This window comes from Tympanuchus pallidicinctus, unplaced genomic scaffold, assembly GCF_026119805.1.
Source record: "Tympanuchus pallidicinctus isolate F22 unplaced genomic scaffold, pur_lepc_1.0 scaffold52, whole genome shotgun sequence".
Taxonomy (NCBI): Eukaryota; Metazoa; Chordata; class Aves; order Galliformes; family Phasianidae; genus Tympanuchus; species Tympanuchus pallidicinctus.
Genome location: NW_026294772.1, coordinates 79,775 through 93,177, shown reverse-complemented (window position 1 = coordinate 93,177; position 13,403 = coordinate 79,775). Strand labels below are relative to the sequence as shown.

The window sequence follows — 13,403 nt, the reverse complement described above, 5'->3', positions numbered from 1 at the left end:
CTCTCTTCTTGTGCAGAGAAGCTGTGATCCAAAGCATGACTCTTATTCTCTGCTTGCCACTGTACAATTTCAACGATTAAGTGCAAGGCTTAATTACATTCTTCCTTGATGTTTCATGTCATTGATCAAGAGACACCCTCTGCCAGTTGCTTTGCATTTATTGCATGCTGGTGACCCTCAGTACACAGCAGGTGAGAGACAAGGGAAAAGGGAAACTTAGGTTGCTAGAAGACATCCTGGGCAAAGAAATTTCCTAGGACATATCAGAGTGAAGATCATAACAAGGCAGGGGAATAAATGCAGAGGGTCAACCAATAGAAAGCATAAAAGCAGTAGCCCTCCTGTTATTTAGTACTTAAGAAATTACCTTATTGCATTTAATGACACCTTTGACACAGATCATCCTGGAAGTGTCTGAAGTTGGAAAGAGCATCACAGAAAGGTGCCCAGCAAGGAGAGATTTGATTCCCATGTGTTGGGGGAATTAAGGGTTGTCTGCTTTGCCATGTAGCCCATCTTGAAGTTCTCTTGCAACATGCATGCTTAGAGTTGTCTCTCAAGCACACCATGTTTGCAAGTTCCCCTGGGCGTACCAGCACAAACCCACCAACCAATCACCTGACTCAGACTTCAGGATTCCCACTTCTTACAGGCTGTTCCAGCTTAAACTTTACGAGTCAATACACATGCTTATCCCACGCACATCTGTTTGGTGAAGATGCACATACTTGATGCACTCAGCAGGTGACACCAGGCTCATGGGCTGTAACCCAATGCCCTACTTCTGCCTCTGGGGTGGAGACACTTGTCTCACTCACACCAGTCCCACCAGTATCTGGGAAAACAGACTAGTTCTTCCCATGGCTGGGAGTAGAAGACCCCCACTTGCTCCAGTACATCACGTCCGGGCCCTCCCTGCTCACTTCAGTAGCAGTTCTACAGCCTACAGCTCAGCCTGACTCCAGTAGCAGACCCCCAGACCACTCATTGATCTGCCAAGTGTCTGGCACTCTGGGTTCATAGACCGTGGTGCCCTCCCAAGTCCTGGAGACAACTCTCCAACCGTGATACCAGGACCCTCACTCACTCCTGTAGCTGACCCCACATCTGTGGCTGACACCCTTGGCTTAACTCCAGTAGTTGCACCCAGTCCACACACAACAATCCCCATGGGCACCATCCCAGGCTAAGAGCCCACAAGGCCATCTACCTGCTGACAGTAGGACCCTTCACTCCGCTGGCTGACACCATAGCTCATACATCACTGTATCTAACCGTAAATGTTCTAATGTGCTTACGAAAGAAAATATGTTTAAATATGTTTTTTTTCCATCAGGTAACATTTATTTAGTTACTTGATACAAATATAGTGGAATTGGGCTTGCCTAATTAAATGGATTCCAACAAACTTAAACGCAAATTGGAAATGAGCATGGATGCAATTCCTCCCGCAGCAAAGTGATGGAAAGACAGGTTGTATAGCACCTCCTAAATTACAGCTGTCACTTCTGGGAACTGAATATGTTTTGTAAACTTGAGACTTTCTTACTCAATAACAAGAACTCAATCAACTAACCAGGGTTTTCTGAATATGGCTCCAACCTAATAATCCTAACTGGTTCTTTTGTCCTCTCTAGAATTTTGTGCCTTTCTTATCTACGTCTTTCTTTCTCATTTTGTTTTACATAATGCTGACGTTTGTTCGTGATTTCTCCCTTTTACCTTTGACTGAACTGTCCTTCCCTAGACAATTCTCTGTGCAATTTATGGATTCGTTAATGGAACAGGAATATTTTGATGACAAACAGGCATGAATCTCAATTCCCCTTTCGATAGAAAAGGGTGAAACACTTCTGCAGATTCCTTTCCAAGGCTTATAGATATTCTCAATGCTTTGCTTCTCTTCTTTGCATCATAAAAGTAGACTTGTGCTTCCTCCAAATCCAGAAGCACACCAATCATTGCGTCATTCATTTCCTTCTTCTCTGGCCTGTTGTTTCCTTTGATAGAGAAAACCTCTCCCCTGGTTTTCTGCAGAGCCCAGAAGTCCCCTCTTGCAAGTATCCCTTGCTCCTCTTGTTTCCCTTTGTGCCTCATGACCCCCAGCACCCAGTCCTGCTGCTGGCCCACATCCACTTCCCAGTAGTGTTTCCCAGATGCAAACCCTTCCTTTGCCACCAGGACAGGGATTGTGGAGGGGCTGCTCAGGTCAGCAGGTTCAGTTGCATTGCTTTCAACATCTGGAGCTCCTGGCACTTGGATCTTGAGGAGTTGGCATTCAGAATTCACAGTAAAGGGAACTGGAGGGGAAGATGACAATGACCCAGTGAGCAAAGTGTTTCAGGAACATATCTTTGGAGTGGGAAATGGGTTGAAGCATTTCAGGGCTTCAGTAATCTGGGCATGATTTGACAAGGAATTGAAATGTTTTCCCCAGACAGGGCAAGAAACAGACATGTAGGAACTGAGAGGTCCCTTGGAGCTGTCATAGCCATGATGTCTCTCTTGTGGACAAATCCAGGTGATTCTCACTGTCTTCATATGCTTTATAATTAATTACTCTCTCTCACTTTTCCATTGTGTCAGGGAGGTGGTTGAGTCACCATCCCAGGATGTCTTTAAAAACTGTTTGGATGTGGTGCTCAGGGACATGATTTAGTGGAGTGTTGCTAGAGTTAGGGTAGCTTGGTTAGGCTGTGTTTGAACTTGATGGTCTTTTCTAACCTGAGCAATTCCATAATCCACGATTCTATGATCATTATTATTATTGCTATTATTATTATACATTCAGTCCTTACATGAACACAATTCTGCAACTTTTTTTCTCAGTGTTTCCAATGGTCACCTCCAAGCCTCATTTTGTTTTATCCATTTAAAGCGAAGGCTTATTCCTGTGATTCCAGCTCAGCTGGCCAACCTCTAAGATCATGCCACTGTCATTTCCGGAGAACTTGGACAGAGAAATACACCATTTTCCTACCCTTTCTTCTGTCTGCTTACCTGCTTTGTCCTGAGCTTTCCAGAAATCTGCAGAGGAGAAAGAGAGGAAAGAGTTTTGTGAATCTGTTGTGTGATTACACAACTGTCAGCCTGTCTTCCGTTGCCTTCTGTTGTGCATTTATTGCCATCACTGAAATTCATCCCAAGGGTTGACTTTACGTAAAGCAGCAGCACGTATTCCAAGAAAACAAAACTTTAAAACCACTTACCCAATTCACATTCTAGTATGTCTGCAAGAAAAATACATTCTAGTTATTAAAATGTATTTTGTTGAAAGGATGTTCTAGTTACTGACACCAATAATCTTTATATGAGATTTGTCTGTGTTGTGGTTCAGTTTTTCAAAGCTGGACAAACCCAGACCACAGGACATCAAGCTACACAACATGTAAATACTAGCATGTTTTGAATTAGTGCAGGAGAGGCTCCACATCTGAACTCAGTACCTCAGGTGAGGCCTCAGCAGCGCAGGGTAGAGGGAAATGATCAGCTCCCCTGAGGTGCATCTTTTGAAACAGCCCAGGATACAGTTGGCTTTTTGGGCTGTGTGGGCACAGTGCTGGCTCATGTCCAGCTTTCCATTAACCAGTGCCAGCAGATCTTTTTGCAGTGAAACAATTCATAGCACGTTATGGCTGCCTGTAGATCTGTCCTAGCTTTAGGTATAGCAGCTTCTGGCAAGGATTAATCACAGTTCAGGAAAATCTTACAGCATGCCTCTTGACATCTGCATTGAAGGAGGAAAGAGATCTGAACTGCGATGAGGTCGGTGCAGTCTGTTCCTGCTCATGTGTGGCTTCCTCACACTGGTCTGAATACTTTATTTTTTTGTAAGGTTCACAAGAGTAAGATTTATAGTTGTTATCTTACCAAGCCAATGTTTCGTTGCAGAGTATCCTGCAAAATAACGGCTTTAATAAGTGAGAAGGAATCTCGAGGAGGTGAGGATTCAGAGTTGAGTATGATGCAGATAATTCACACATTGAGAATTCAACACTGAAATGAAGTTTCCTTTAAAATTTACCAGGCAAATATTGTCAATTATATGTTAAAGGTTTGACCAAGAAGGGAAAAAGCACAGGAGCCATAAACTAGAGCTTCAAGAAACTCTTGTATGGCCAGCAAAACTCAAGGCGGGTGGATTACAGAGAGGAAAGAAAGTATCTCAGGGCTTCTAGAAGCATAGCCATGCTGTATAATAATGTTCATAGCCATTTAATGTATGCATTAACCATTTAACTAGAAACAAGCTGCCTTGATTTTTACTGAAATAGCTGAGTTTCTTTCCCTTTTACTTCTAAGAATGCATCAAAACTGTCTTGTTTGCAGTATTTCCTTACCTGCATCACGTGTCCTCTTCTCTGAGTCTAAGTTGACCAGCAGACAGAAAATACCAAAGGAAAAAGAAAAGAAAAAGCAAACATTACTGACTTGAACAGTTGCTTTTTAAAAGAAAGTTCAAAGGATGATCAGATATGCTTTAAAATTTATGCCATTGCACTCAATAACAAAAGCTCCAAAAGGTTCATGGAAAATGGATCATATTTTGAATCTTTGGATTTGTGATGAACCATCAGCGCAGGTCGCAATAATATTTGATAAAAGAAACAGTCACATCCAGAACTTCATATCAAAATGTTCTACATCTCATTTGCTCTTTTGGGGATGTAAATAGCTTGCTGACCAGAAGAAGTTGAAGAACTATCAAAACCATCTTCTTACCTAAGTCTTTCTCCAAATCCTCTTTGTCTGAAAGAGATGACATCTGATTATCATTGTGTCTGTTACAGTCTCAAATTGTAAAACAGACATTACTCATTGTTCTGAATGCTAATTCCTGCATGATCTGTTTACATAGGACCAACTGTGATTATTCCAATCTACCTGGGGAGCAAAAGAAGGATATGCTGCAGGGCAATGAAGAAGCCAAATGACAACCTGGTAACTCAACACACAACTTCACAACCAGTAAGAAGGATGAAATGATATCCATACAGCCGCTTTAAGGCTCCTACCTGTTGAATATCTCAATCTCATCTAGTTACCTGTCATGTCCCTTAGATTTCAAGCAGGAAATCCACACACCCCTCCTCCCACCAGCTCTTCTCCCCAGTAATGATTTCCTCATAGAGTTGAAATCTATTCTCTCTGTGATCACATCTAATAATAGGAGAAAAGGAGTATTTACTCTTTTTGAGCTCGTCCATCGTTGTTTCTAAGAATAAAACAGCAGACAACAAAAATTGTCATATTAATTATTGATTTAAATATTCACCATCTCAAAAAAAAAAAAAAAAAAAAAATAGAATAGAATAATCTGAAATGCTCAGTGGAAGTTGAGCCCATGAGTTCTGCAGAACAACAACTAAATCATTATAACAGGGGAGTATTTTTAGTAGAAGAGCATCTTAAAAATACTAGAAGAAACATGAGCTACTGGAACAGGGATATTCTCAGGCATTCACAAAAGAACCCCTGCAATTATCTCCTGTCTGGAGAAATATTGTGGGCAGAAGGAACTTCCTTACACAAGAAGGCAGGCTTATGAATAATTCATATTCATATTGGATTCATTGTTTGGTGTTGACACATCAGTATGCAACAAATTCTTGTTTCTGGGACCTGTTGAACGAACGCAGTTTGCTTTTGCCTCTGAAGCTACAGAAACTTTTGGCTTTATTGTGACACTAGAGAGAAGAGTTTGTGTGTGTTGACAACTGGCTCTGCCTGCGAGTGGTGGAAGCACAACTCCCTGCTGAGGCAGCAGTGGTGATACTTGTAGCTGATGAGAAAAAACAGGCAATGCACCTTGGTGCATTACAAAACTGAAATGTCTTAGTATTGATTGTTCCTGCATTCTTATTGGAACAGTAATCTATGAAAATGCTTCTGAGACTGTTGCTAGCTCAAAAATTGAGGCTATTGTCCCAAAGTAGGATTGTGTGGGTTTACTTAGCCCCCTTGTTACTCACCTTCTTTTTGTTTTCTTGTATAATGAACTGGAAAAGGAAGAAGAATTTTGATTATTTCCCCAAGAAAAAAAAAAAAAATCTGTTTAAATTATCATAGTATAATCCCAATATGAGTTTTATTTCTAAAAAAGCACTGTTCTAAAGATGAGCCGCGTATTCAGTGCCTATTTATCATTTGTGATCACTTAAAATTGTATCTCACAAACAACCTCCTTGTTAAGGATGTTCTGTGCATTCACACATATATCACTCTCACACACCTATCACTTTTTTCCTCTCTCCATCTCATTCCTGTCTCTTTCTTTCTCACACTCGTATTGAAATGACACTTCATTTTCCATTAACTGCACTTTGCAGTGTGGTTATGACTTCCATATCAGCTGTTGTTGGTGTAAATACTTACTCTTCAGCTTATAGCCTGCAGCAGCAATAACAGCCACAGCACAAAATATAATCACAAGGAATGCGGTCATCCAAGGTGAAGTGGATGGAAAGAAGACCTCTGTAAAATATAAACAGTGTTCCTTTCAGTGAATGTTTGTGAAAAAAACTCTAGGACATGGCCAGTGTCTAAGGCATGTGAATTTAATGCTATAATTTTTGCTGTACTGTATCACATTGGGACTCTTTTTGCCATCTGTGGCAGTTATGGCTGCCCTCCCATTCTCCACGGTGCATTGCCATGTAGAGAAATTGACAGAGCATCTCATGTATTGTGAGTTGCCACCTTCCTATAAGAAGTATGTGTTGAGTGATCCATCTGAGGACATTATTTTAATTATTGTCCTTATAGATGAAGTTTTTGGGAACGAAAAACTGTCTATAGTGCTATTTCAGATGGAAAAAAAAGGATTCTTCTGCTTTACTTTTGAAATTAAGATCCAAATGGGAGGGTGGCAGCTGCTGTTGTGCAGAGTCATCATGCTGTTGTCAAGGAGAGAAAGAGGATGAGAGCAGACCTTCATCATTTCCTACAGGCACTTCTAAATCATTCCCTTTCCAAATCATTTCAGTGCTCTCGCGTGATGATAAATGAGAATTGACTAATATTTCTTGATAAGATGAATTCTGAACTTAATGAGTAATATGAAATTTTAATTCTTATAACGTTATCCATCTCAGCACTTGCCATTTATGTCTTCTCTGGATATCCAGAATCTCTCTGGGAAAAATGGAGAGATGAAGGACAGCAGCCAGCAAACTGGTTCTCATAAATATCAGCCCTGGAGTTCACTTACCTGAAACCAGGACTCGCGATTCACATGCTGTATTGAGGATATCATTGACTATTCTGCAGGAGACTTCCATGTCCGTTCCTGGTTCTAGGGCCATGGAACTGACAACGTCAAAAAGGCCTGAAGAAGTCTGCAGTCTTTGTGTGACCACTTTCTCCTTCCTTGTCTGTCCTTTGCTGTCCAGCCAAATTACCTCAGGCTGTGGAAACCATCCCTGGGACTTGCAGGTGACGCCAATGCCCTGATCCACGTGGCCATCCATATGAACTGCAGAGTGCTTAGCTTGAGCTGTAGAGAAGGAAAGAAACAAACAGGCAATGAGATATTCTCTGACTGAGCAGCCCATGTTGGAAAGATCTTCCTCAGATTTGTCCATAAACACACTGTGTGAGTTGAACAGATGGAGATGCCTGTATGCAGCATCTCTCTTCCTGTACTGATAAAGAAATTTTTTTCAGACATTTTTGATACCTTCATAAATAATTTGAAATAAAAATGAAAAGGAATAATCACGACACCGTACTGACTAGCAGAAAATTTGCTGTTGAAATAGATTTGGATGACACTATTATGAGACTACAGTTGGAATACTGGACAAGAAAAGTGATGTGTAAGATGGGGCAACAAAAATGGGTTGAAACACAAAATACCCTCTCAGCTAGCCTACAATTGCCTCACTTCTACATAAATAGGTTTGCTTTATTGCAGCATTCAGCTCTACTCTCTTTACACATTTTCATACCCACATGTAAGAGAATGTTAAAAAGATATTCTTAGTGTCCAGATGTCAATGAAGGAAGACTACCAGAGTGGAGGCTGGTCTTCCTCACGGCTAACAGAGCCCCATCGTCCTTACCAAAGATTCACAACTGCACTGAGTAAGAAGTCAAAAGCACCTTTTTGGAAGGTTTTGGAACCTTGGAAAAGACATTCCACTCACCTGCCACATTCAGGTCAACCACCACTTCATCGTACCAGTTCTCCAAAGAGACACTGCAGATGTATTTCCCTTTGTCAGAGACCATGACATTTTTCAGGTGAAGGGATAAGTTCCCCTTAGTAACTTCACTCAGAAAAAAATTTGTACGGCCCAGGTATGCCTTATTCTCCTTTACTGGATTCTGTGCATTTCTTCCATCATAAGTAGTCACTTCATAGTTTACGGGATTTCCAATTACTGTCCACTGAACAAGTACTCCCTCTGAGATTGTCTTAGCTTCCAGCTGGCAGGGCAGGGTGACTCCCATTCCAACAACTCCAAGCACAGGATCGTAAGGAGGTATAATTCTTAACTGACCTGAAATAAGATGTAGATGTAAATCTTGCCAAACACAGATGTTCTCATTAGCATTTTGTATAGGAAGCAGTAATGTCAGTTAGTGAATGTAGGTCTTCCATTCTGATAAAAATCAGTGTATCAGAAAATGCTGTTGGTCAGGATGTTATCTCAAGAATTATTTCAATAATTTCCTACTTTGAAATGGAGAGGAAGAAATCCCATCACGGTAAGGACTTGGGGATTCTGGTGGATAAGAAGCCAGCAATATGCACTTGTGGCCCAAAAGACATTGTGTGCTGCACTGACAGAGGGGTAGCAGCAGGGAGAGGGTGGGAATTGTCCCCCTCTACTATGTGAGGCCTCATAAGGTGTGCTGTGCTCAAACCTGGAACCCCCACCATGAGAAACATGAGGAGTGTTGGAATAAGTCTGGAAAAGGGCCACAGAGATGCTCAGAGGACTGGAGCACCTCTTATGTAAAGAGACTGAGAGGGATGGTCTTGTTAAGTCTGGAAAAGAAAAAGCTCGTTTGTGACTTCATTGCAGCTTTCCAGCACATAAAGGGAGCTTATAAACAGAAGGGAGAGTGACTTTTTACACAGTCTGACAGTGATAGGACTAGTTATTCTGAAAGATGCGAGATTGCAATTAGACATCAAGGGGAAATTTTTCACTGAGATGGTGGTGAGGTGCTGCCCACAGAAACTGTGGAGTTACTTGATGATGGTTTGGGATGGCCCTCCTGATCTAGTACAAGTCTGACCTAGATGGCAACAAGTCCATGGCAGGGGGTTGGAACTGGAAGGGCTTTAAGATCCCTTCCAACCCAAGCCGTTCTATGATTCTATGTCAGTTTTGTAAGTGGAAGAAGACTTTTCAGTCCTCTGCTGTTGTTCAACACCATCACTTACCCACTCAGAATGCAGGGTAACCTCAGGGAAGGGTTATTGGAAAAACTGTGCTTAATTTGCAGACAGATTCTGAGGCAGAAATGGCATACTACCATGAAGAAAGATAGGCTCATTATGTAAAGCTTTAATTCAAAAAGCAAGCTTATGCCTACCTAATATCAGATGCCAATCATATGTTCACTTGTGAGATGAAACACACAACAGGAAAGAGATTTCATGTGAAATTCTTTGTTAAAATATGGTCATTTATGAAAATTAGGCATAATTAATTTTGATTTTTATTGGAAAATATTCTCGCAGACCTTTGCAGATTTTACTCTCCTACACCATCACACAGAAGTGGACAATACCCACAGAAATGTAGGTTTCTGCGCCCAATTAAGTGACAGGACTAGCTGAGCTGAGAAAAGGAGTTGAAGCAAAGAAAAAAAGAAAGCTCCCTGAAAAAACAATCTCAGAAATCAGTAAATCTATGTATAATGCTATAAGAAAACACACAAGTAAATTTCTTCATTTCTTTCAATTCCTGTTTTTTTTTTTCTTTGTTTGTTTGTTTGTTTGTTTTTAAGTTCTAGAACAACCCATCAGCTTTGGAAATTTAGTACCATTTAAATGAAATTAGAACAAAACCCAGACTTACCTTTGGTCAAATGAACTATCTGTAGGAAAATTATAATGTGAAGATTCACTGTGTGCTGAAATCTGGAAGCCATCACCACGCAGGTTTGGATGCCTTCAGTAACCAAGGCCAAATCTTACCACATGCCTGTAATCTTTCCAAGTATGGAACAGAAAATTAGAAGACCGAATTGGGAATGAAAGGCATATATTTATATAGATATCAAAGTATGTGGAGTGATACAAAGATAAACCCTTTAAAATGCTTATGTTTCGTGGAAGAAAAATAAGGAAAATGAATGAATATGTTGTTTAGAATGGAAGTCTATGACTTATGTTAAGATTCTAAGACTTCCACTTGTCCTGCAGAGACCGAGAGAGGTATTTCTGACTTAGAAAGACATGAGAATGGATCAGAAGGGTGTTTTACAGTCCTATCCCTGAAGGGTCTAAAAGACACCTCGTGTTTAGGAAAACTCTAGTCATTTTTTGTAGATGAAGACAGAATAAATGTAGACACTGGAGGATGTATGGTTGTTACCTTCAGACAGGGGAAATTTTAAGGTAAGCTTGTCACATGAAATGCGCCTTCATTTCTAGGTCTCACTAGAAAACATTTAATCTGCACTCTAATTCCATATGTGAATTCTCTTACTCACTGAAAAATAATGTGACTTGTCTTTGCATTTTCTTTATGGAGGAAGTCATGAATATTGAAAATATCAAAAGACTAAGGAACAGTTTTCCCATCCCATCCCAGTTTTCCCTTTTGAATAGAGTAGTATTTTAGCACTAACAGATGTGTTTGCCATGGAACCACGCATTCAGCTTGGAAGATTCCTGACCTAAGTGCCACGTGTTGGAGTTCGAATGATTATTCCTGGCATGTATGCATAGTAAAAGTAGTTTCTATTACCTAACTAATAAGATAGAACTCCTTGGAGAGAAATACATAGGAAAAATGAAATGTAACTTATCAGGTTACTCTAAAGAAGAATGGGAATGATATATAGACACGCAAATTCTAGAACTGTAAACTTAAAGAGTCTCTCTACATTTTTCAATCTTCATATATTTTTAACATAACACGTAATTGCTTTTCCCCAAGCAGAGGTTTCCATACAACCTCTGAAATAAATTTAATCCAATCAAAACTACTCCAGTACAGCCTCTCCTATCTCCGCACAGGAAGGGACTGATTTCTCTAGGGCATAGTAGTAACACTGTGCACATGGAAATAAGCTTGAAGAACATGCATAGCGTTCACTTGTGAAGGCAAACGTGCATTTTTATTTTCTAACAAAAATAAATGGATAAATAAGCAAATATTTTTTTTTTTTTAAAAAAAAGGGAATCATGAAGAGTAAAGAGCTTAAAGAGTTTAAATGGAAGCGAGAAATTGCAAGCGCAGAATGTCATGCCAGGGATTGTAACTGCATTCATACACTGCTCTTTCTATTGACCTACTAATCACTAGGCAGTAGATCTAGCTTTACCGAGATCTTGACAGAAGGAAAGAAGAAAGAATCAAAAGGATAAAAAACTGCAGCTATAACTTCATGCATCTTTCTTTATTAAAGTGAAGTAAAATAAATGAAAAGGAAAAGGAAAAGGAAAAGGAAAAGGAAAAGGAAAAGGAAAAGGAAAAGGAAAAGGAAAAGGAAGAGGAAGAGGAAGAGGAAGGGGAAGAGGAAGAGGAAGAGGAAAAGGAAAAGGAAGAGGAAAAGGAAAAGGAAAAGGAAAAGAAATGGAAAAGAAAAAGAAAAAGAAAAAGAAAAACAAAGAAAAGGAAAAGGAAAAGGAAAAGGAAAAGGAAAAGGAAAAGGAAAAGGAAAAGGAAAAGGAAAAGAAATGGAAAAGAAACAGAAACAGAAACAGAAAAAGAAAAAGAAAAAGAAAAAGAAAAGGAAAAGAAAAAGAAAAAGAAAAAGAAAAAGAAAAAGAAAAAGAAAAAGAAAAAGAAAAAGAAAAGGAAAAGGAAAAAGAAAAAAAGGAAAAAGAAAAAGAAAAAGAAAAAGAAAAAAAAACCAGAGAAAGAAAAAGAAAACGGAAAATGAAAAGTCTATATTTCTGACACACTAAGAGCAAAGTAAATTTCTCCCGTATGTGAAAATATATTTCAGAATCAGCATATTTCAGACCTCAACACAACCCCAGTCATAAGAAGAGTTTTGGGAAACTCTCTTTCAAGCAACTCAGCAAATAAATGAGCATTTTTCAGACTTTAATGAAAGTTGCTAACTGATAGCTTCTGCTGTCGAACTGTCATCATAGATTAGATTTATGCCTCATCCATTCTTAAGAAACAAACTGTCTTAATATCTACATGAAGGCAGTAGAAAGAAAGGACCTTAGACAACTTTTAGCAAACTGTTTAAAATGCCACATGCAGAAGACCAAGAGCATTCCCACTGATCCAGCTGAGAAAGAAGCCGTTTTAATCCAGGGCTGAGATCATTCCCTTGGAAATATAAATCATGTCCCACACTGATTCAGCCAGGCCTTCATTCCTTACCTGGATACCAAGATCCAAATGATCCATTTTAAATTCAGTGTGTATTGCAGAACTGAGGGGTCTCTGTCACTTTGCTGTTCTCATGTGAATGCAAATATTTCCATTTTCCATAGCTGTATAGAGAGTAGACTTCAGTAATTTGCTCACTGAAGTTGTTTAGTATGAAAGACTGAACTTTCACCCATAGCAAATCATTGCCCTTGGGTCCAACAGATTGTAGGAGATACCTGAAGCTTTGATTTCCCTACCCACCTAGATCCAAAGTGCAGCAACAGGTTTCTGTTTCAAACACTTCCTCATGTGTGCATTACATCTCACTGAAACATGTCTTAGGTTGGAAGGGGCCTTAAAGCTCGTTGAGCTCCAGCTCCCCAGCTGTGGACAGTTTTGCATCCCACTAAATCAGAAACTGGATCAGGTTGCCCAGGACCCATCCAAGCTTTCCTTGGCTGTCTCTGTGCAGGGCTGCTCTCAGTGAGTTCTTTGCCCGGTCTGTACACAATTCTGGGATGGCTGTGAGCAGGTTGCAACACCTTGCACTTGATCTTGTTGAATCTCATAAGGTTCATGTGAGCTCACTTCACAAGCTCATATTTTTGTCTGACTTCTTGACAGTTACTACATTAAACAGAAATCCCCATCAAGGACAGAGAGACCAGTCTAAGGGGTTGTGACAGTGTGCTCTCATGAGAGCAGAGTAGAGGGCAGAATCACCTACCTCGACATGCTGAGTCACCCAAGCTTCTCTTGGTGTAACCCAGGATAAATTTTGGCCTTCTGGGCTGAAAGTGCACATTGCTGGCTTATGTGACATCCCCAAATCCTTCTCCTCATGGCTGCTCTCAAGTCATCCTCCTCCTAGTCTGTATCTGT

General features: G+C 40.1%; 1 protein-coding gene across 3 annotated transcripts; it reads right to left on the bottom strand.

The window, feature by feature from the left end:
* Positions 1-1,321: 1,321 nt before the first annotated feature.
* Positions 1,322-12,746, bottom strand: LOC128091824 (butyrophilin subfamily 3 member A2-like). 3 transcript variants are annotated; one of them, XM_052705182.1, is made up of 13 exons: positions 12,531-12,745; positions 10,038-10,170; positions 8,148-8,504; positions 7,211-7,495; positions 6,376-6,474; positions 5,973-5,999; positions 5,189-5,215; positions 4,723-4,749; positions 4,341-4,367; positions 3,871-3,897; positions 3,210-3,230; positions 3,001-3,027; positions 1,322-2,300 (listed from the first exon to the last, which is right to left on the bottom strand). In XM_052705182.1, the coding sequence occupies exons 2-13, from the start codon at positions 10,108-10,110 to the stop codon at positions 1,765-1,767; spliced, it is 1,533 nt and encodes a 510-aa protein (XP_052561142.1). In that variant the 5' UTR covers positions 10,111-10,170; positions 12,531-12,745; the 3' UTR covers positions 1,322-1,764. The 3 variants fall into 3 exon arrangements, with proteins under 3 accessions (XP_052561142.1, XP_052561144.1, XP_052561143.1); XM_052705184.1 differs by lacking the exon at positions 4,723-4,749 and having other exon boundaries at positions 12,531-12,746; XM_052705183.1 differs by lacking the exon at positions 3,210-3,230.
* Between the last annotated feature and the right edge of the window lie 657 nt (positions 12,747-13,403).